Below are 6,814 nucleotides of genomic sequence, written 5' to 3' on the forward strand. Positions count from 1 at the left end.
TGCCCTAACTCTGGCCCTGGCTGAAACAGGACACAATGATGGTCAGGACATCAGTCTAAACCATGCGTTGCTTAAGTGTCATCTGCGCTGCCAAGTGAAACCAAAGAGGACCGTGTCCTCGGCGGGGAAGTTGTTCTGCTTGCCTGAAGATGGCAGCATGGCATAGCCTGAGGGCCACAGGCACAATTTCCAGCTAGGACTGCGCCTGCCGTGATAAAGAATCATGCCGGGGCCATTTGCCATGACAGGGGCCAGCTGGTACCAAATGCCACACATCCCTGACCTCCAAAACAGGGTGGCCACATCCAAACTGATAGCTGCTCCTTGGTCTGTGCTGACCAGGCCAAGCTCTAGCTGGCCTGAGGTGGGATTAAACGCCAGCAGCCACAAGGCTCCCTGGCACTGCTTGCTGGTGTAGGCATCATCTTTCCATCCTCCTACAGAAGTGTATCTTGTCCTGGTGTGGCAAGCAGATTCTGCTTTTGCTAATAAAAAAAGAAAAAAAAGAAAGAAAGAAAAAAAAAGAAAATGTCACCAGCACAATCTTGGCCTGAGTCATTGTTGTGATTGTGCTTCCAGGGAAATTAGCGGCAGGTCTCCCACTGGCTTCAGCCAGAAACACAGTGCTTCAGGTCAGCTTTCATCTGGGATGTTAATCTGGACTTTGAACCATTGGTTGGTGCCATAATTAATTTTTCTGTTTCCATACTTTAGCCTAATTTCCTACAGAAATTACGTTATTGTGAGCATGCTGCCCTTGGCTGTTTATCGGACTGTGTGTCATCTTCCAAGGCTCAGTAACTTTTGACACTGTCAGCCAGTTTCAATCATCAAGCTGGGTTTAAGTTCCTACTTGCAAACAGGCAGACAGGTAACCAGCAGCAACCCTGAGGAAAGGGTGCTGTTCTTATTGCATCCCTGAAGATCAACGAATGATAGAGATACATGACCGCCCAACATGGGAAATGCTCCCATCAAAGCTTGCAGATTTTTAGATATCAACCAACCTCAAGACAAAAATCTGTAGGAAACATAGCTTTTTCCATTTTTCATTCTCACATTTGTTAATACCAGTATCGCTCAGTTTTTTAGGTTTCTGCGGTGCTGAATTGCTGTGACAAAGAATCATATACAGGGTCAAGTGTTCAGAAAGTTGGTAAAAAATACCATTGCAGACAACCTTAAAGACAGTATCACTTTGACAATCCTGAGATACTTAGGTTAAAAACCAATGCACCCTTAACCTTGCCATAGTAGAAGTTTAATAATTAGCAGTTGTCACTGCCCCCCACATTGTTTTAAAAACCTCTCAGTTTCTGAATTCTTAGTTATTTAAGATCTCAACATTGCTTTGAGGGTAAATCTTTAGTATCTACCTGTTCATGCTATAGTCATAAGAGGAAATGATCCCTTTCTTTCCCAAAACAAGATAAAAAGTAGTTTCACTGCTTCTTTTCATATCTTAAAAACAGAATTGTCCAGAGTGGGAGTTTAGTAATTGTGTCAGTTTTCACTAAGATTTGTTTTGATTGTTGGTTGTTGTTCTTTGAAGCAGCTGCTGGAGAACTGCGTGAGGTTCGCACAGACAGATGGATGAAGAACATTACCCACTCGCTTCAGATGAGAATTATTCATATGAATACTCTTTTAATGAAAGCAATGTCTGTGAAAGGGGCAACTATTTTGTATTTTACACCCATCTCACTACTATCCTCTACACTCTGGCATTTTTACTCAGCCTGCTAGGAAACACTCTAGTGCTATGGATTCTATTCAAATATGAAAATCTTGCATCTTTAACAAATGTCTTCATCATGAATCTTTGTGTCTCTGATTTAGTCTTCTCCTGCATGCTGCCTTTCTGGGCAGTGGATCAGTCCTTCGGGTGGATTTTTGGTGAGTTCCTTTGCAAAGCAGTGAACGCTGTTTTCTCCACCGGCTACTACAGTGGTGTTTTCTTTTTGACTCTTATGACTATTCTGCGGTACTTGTCCGTCGTGAATCCCCTTTCAACTCTGAGATCCCAGACACACTGCTGTGGTTTTCTGGTGAGCTTGGCCATTTGGACTTGTAGCATATTAATTGTGGTTCCTGAGGTGATTCACACCACTGTACAAGAAGGCTTGGATGGCATGAAGACCTGTGATTATGCTAACTGGAAATGGAAGAAGGTGGACATTTATCAGAGAAATATACTCTTCCTGTTTTCCTTTGCAATTATTGTGTTCTGTTACTTCAAGATATTGATAATCCTGCTTGGAGCAAAATCTCGCAGAAAGCACAGGACTGTGAAACTCATCCTGATTATCGTGGTGGCTTTTTTCCTGAGTTGGGCACCTTACAACATCCTCAGTTTTTTGACTACTTTTCCACCACCTACCTGTCAGTATGAAAAGGACTCCAACCTTGCCTTTCACATCAGCCGTAAAATTGCTTTCTCCCACTGCTGCCTCAACCCTGTGCTCTATGTATTTGTTGGGGTCAAGTTCAAGAGGCATTTGTTACGTTTATGCAATCAGTGCTTACCATGTGGCATCAGTCATGTCTCCAGCCCTGGGATCTGTTCTCAAGGCAAATTCCACTATGAAGATGCATCCATCTACTGAAGCAAGACCTAGCTATTAGCGCTAATTCTGGATGAACTTTCAGATTTTAAAAGCCATGGATTATCTCTAATTTTCAGAGGCACTTCCCTGAAGAACAGATAAACAAGTTTACTCTTTGCAAAAGAGTATGGAAAATAATTAAAAAATGTATTTGCAGTGGGTTGGAGAAGCTTAGAAGCTATTTCATTCATCCGTAAGTCTCATGTTGTGCTTTTTTATTCCATGAGATGGATTTGTTCTCATTGATCTTTCTTTTTAGAAACAAAAAAAGTTTGGTTTTTTTTTCCTTTGGGAGCTAAAACATCAGGCTTTCACATACATGGTACTGCATGTTGCTTTCTTGTCTTGACTAAAATACTTGGATTGTGTATAGCAATGAACACATATGTATTTCTGTAGCTGTTAGTGCTTTACAGTGGTGAATATCAGAGCTGAACTCATCAGGTCTGTCTTTTCAGAGCTCTGAAGGTTTACTGGCCTGACAATAGCAACAAGATCTCAGAATCTCTGAAGTCCTCAGTACAAATGTTCTTTTGCCTGTTGGTGGGTAAATGTATATAAAACTGGCTTCATGTAAAGGCAGTTTTCTGCATCTGAAATGGGAAGTTTGGGAGTCCTAAAAGGAACACAAGTTGTAATAAGATACTTTGGTTGCCGGGATATTCTTTTTTCTCCTGTCACTGCTCCTGTCACTGCTCCTGCCCCACGCACCTTCCAGTCTCTGAATATCCCTTCAGATTGTTGCAGTGGATCTGCAGCCTATCTTCCATGCAAGGCAGGAGCATATTTGCCCTTAATTGCTGTCTCCCTCCCTCTCTCCCTTTGCCATAGCTCTGAGAAGAATTAAGCTTTATAAAAAGATTATAGTGCAGAATAAATTGCTTATTTCAATAGCTGGATAGAAATAGCTTGCTTTTTTTGTAAAATTAATGTTTAGCCTTTTTTATTAGGAAGCGAGAACAGCAGATTTTAGCCTATATTTTTGCATGCTTGTTCCTTTACAACTTTTCTTTTAAATCCTTCACAGAGATGTTGAAATCTCTGCTTAAGACCTGATCGTCAAAGCCAGCCATGTGTTTGCTTTTGACCTGCCTCATGTCTAAATACCAAATATGCTCACACCTGGTCTAGCCAGCTTTCTGGGCAGATGCAGTTCTTTCATGTCATGGACCCATTTCATCTGCACAGGCAGGTGGGAAGTAAAGTGCAAATATTTGCACAAACCTAACTTTGAAATTGCTAAGAGGCCTCGTTGTGATAAGTGCAGGTGTATTTTTAAATGATTGTTAAAATATGATTTCACAACTAAAAGCAAGCTGAGGGATTCCACTTCAACATCACACATTATCGCAACAAAACCGATGACATTGTGATCGCAGCAGTCCAAAGCAACATTTTTTTCTCCACAGGAACTGATATTCTTCTTCATGATAGCTCTTTTTTTTTTTTTTTTTCCCCCTAGGCAGGAAAAAAACCCTGTAAAAAAGAGGTACTGCCTACTCCAGTGTAACTAAATTAGAAAGCCTCTGGAAACTGTAATATTTCATTGCCTAGAGTTTGTATAGAAAGCCAAGGCAGCTTTGCAATGGCATCAAACTTGATTTTTGTTCTAAGTAGCAATTTGGGGTTTTAGACAACCATCTTTGATGATCTCTATGTTGTTTCTACACTACTTCATTTGATCTCTAAAGATCACTTGGAGCAGACCACAAATTCTTCTGAGCTGCTGTGTAGTTTGTAAGAAAATGGAAACTCAGTAGTGCCCATACTGAGCCAGACTAAAGGTCCGTCTAATCAAAAACCCTAGTTTCTGATAGGGTTTGCTAATAGTTTCTAGTTGTGCTTCAGTTCAGCTGCCAGAATGAAATGCTCATATCTTGTTCCTTATCATCAGAGGCACCTTCCTGAACAAGGCAGTTCTGGTATCACAATATTACAGTTATAGCCTCAAGCTTGAAAAAAAAAAAGTTACTCATTAATCCTGTAGGGAACGGACTTGTGTTCAAAGCATGGAACAATGGAACTTGTCATCAGTCTGATTTGTGGTGAAGTCCAACCTCCAGCTCTTGTCTCTTGGTAAGAGATAACAGACAAGCAAACTGAATGTGATTCCTTCCATACACTTCAAGAGACTTTAGACTGGGGACTCAATACCTTCAGCTATGACTCAATACCTTCAGCTATGAAAAGACAAGCTACTAAAGGACAAATGAATCGCAGTTCTTCTTCTTATGTTTTGGTAAGTCAGGAGCACTTCACTGACATCAACAAAGCTCTACAAGAGGAAAACGCTGGGAAAATGACTAGAACAAGGTCTTATGCATCCATATCATTTCAACAAACTGTCATTCAACTCACTGTTCTAGATCTACACTACCTTCTAATTTGTACTGTCAATACATTTCACATTTATCTAAAAAAGTCAAGCAGTATAACAGAGGCACAAGATATTTAAATGATCCTGCTCTGCCCAGTTTTTAGCAAGTTATTTAAATCTGTTTGTAGCTTGGGCATATTTTATTAGAGTATATCTGAGCATGTAAAGGGAATGCTGAATACTACCCAGTTGTATTGCTGCCTACTCTAACCACAGTAACTCAGCATACGGAAATTTCTCTTCTTGGTCTGATGAAGTGGTACTAATAAACATTCAGAATTTCAATGGAATACTACGCTGTGACTACTGCTCTCTGTCTTTGATAACTACCTATTAAAGTCAAGGTATTTTCAATTGAACAAGTAATTGTAAACTTTGATAGACTCGTTTAGATGAGAAGGGACTTCTGGAGGTCATCTACTCCAACCTCCTGCCTAAAGGAGGTCTGACTTCCCAGGCAGATCAGATTGCTCAAGGCCTTCTCTAGTCGAGTTCTGAAAACCTCAAAGAACGGAGATTGCACAGCTTCTCTGGGTCCCTGTTCCAATGCTTAACTCTCAGAGTAATTTTTTTCCCTTCTACCTGAACAAAATGTCCCTTGCTGCAACCTGTAGCTGCTGTCCCTTTTCTTTAAGTGCACATCTCTGAGAAGAGTCTGAATCTGTTTTCTCTATACCACCCCATTACATGATGGAAAAGAGTAATAGGATCTCCCGAGCTTTCTTTTCTCCAGACCGAACAAAACCAGCCAACCCAGTCTCCTCACATGTCAGGCAGTCCGGCTCCCTAGCCGTCTTGGTGGCCCTCCACTGGGCTCACTCTGGTCTGTCAATCTCTCTCTTGTATTGGGGGCCCCAAACTGGATACAGTACTTCATATGTGACCTCACAAATGCTGAGCAGAGGAAAATAATCATTTCCCTCAACCTGCTGGAACGCTCCTCCTAACGCAGCCCCGTATGCAGTTAGTCTTCACTGCTGCAAGGGCACATGATCGAGCTGTGTTCAACTTATTGCCCACCTGAACCCCCCCGACTTTTTCTGGCAGTGCTGATCTCTAGCCAGCTAACAGCCCGCACTGTTGCAGAGGTTTGGCCATCCCAGGTGCAGGACTTTGCATTTGTCATTGCTGAACTTCAGCGGTACCTGTCAGCTCATTCCTTCAGCTTACTGAGGTCTCCCTGGATGGCAGCCTTGCCACTCCACGTACTGAGTGCTCCCTCTTACTTGGTGTCATCCATGAACTTGCTGAGAGTGTGTCCTGTCCCATCATCCAGGTTGATAATGAAGAAGTTAAACAGGACTAGCCTCCGTGCTGACCCCTGAGGAATACCACTCATAACCAACCATTCATTAAGACTTCAAACCACTGACCACTACCCTTTCAGCCTGAGGGTCCAGTCAGTTTTTCATCCACTTTGTAGTCCCCCTGTTCGGCCCATATCTCCCCAATCTGGCTACGTGCATGTCTTGGGAGACTTCATCAAAAGCCTTGCAAAAATCAAGGTAAATGATGTGCACTGCCCTTCCCTCACCCCCAGAGCCTGTCAGCTCATTGTAGAAGACTGTCAGGTTGGTCAGGCACCATTTTCTCTTGGTAGATTCATACTGGCTGTTCCCAACCCTTTTTGCCCTATATTCACCTGGTACCACGGCTTCCAGAACTCTCTCCACAGTCTTCCAGGGGACTGAGATGAGGCTGACCGGCCTATAGTTCCCCAGATCATCCTTCTTGCCTTTTTTGAAAATGAGCATGACATCTGCCTTTTTCCAGTCATCAGGAATCTCCCCCAAACTCCATGACATTTCAAAGGCAAGAGACAGCATCTTGC

The 6,814-nt window shown here is 42.3% G+C and overlaps 1 protein-coding gene across 1 annotated transcript; it reads left to right on the plus strand.

Moving 5' to 3' along the window:
* The first annotated feature begins 1,502 nt into the window (after positions 1-1,502).
* XCR1 (X-C motif chemokine receptor 1) lies at positions 1,503-5,300 on the plus strand. Its single transcript, XM_026094065.2, has one exon. The coding sequence runs from the start codon at positions 1,590-1,592 to the stop codon at positions 2,604-2,606; it is 1,017 nt and encodes a 338-aa protein (XP_025949850.2). The 5' UTR covers positions 1,503-1,589; the 3' UTR covers positions 2,607-5,300.
* The last annotated feature ends 1,514 nt before the right edge of the window (positions 5,301-6,814 follow it).

This window comes from Dromaius novaehollandiae, chromosome 2 (assembly GCF_036370855.1).
Source record: "Dromaius novaehollandiae isolate bDroNov1 chromosome 2, bDroNov1.hap1, whole genome shotgun sequence".
NCBI classification, from domain to species: Eukaryota; Metazoa; Chordata; class Aves; order Casuariiformes; family Dromaiidae; genus Dromaius; species Dromaius novaehollandiae.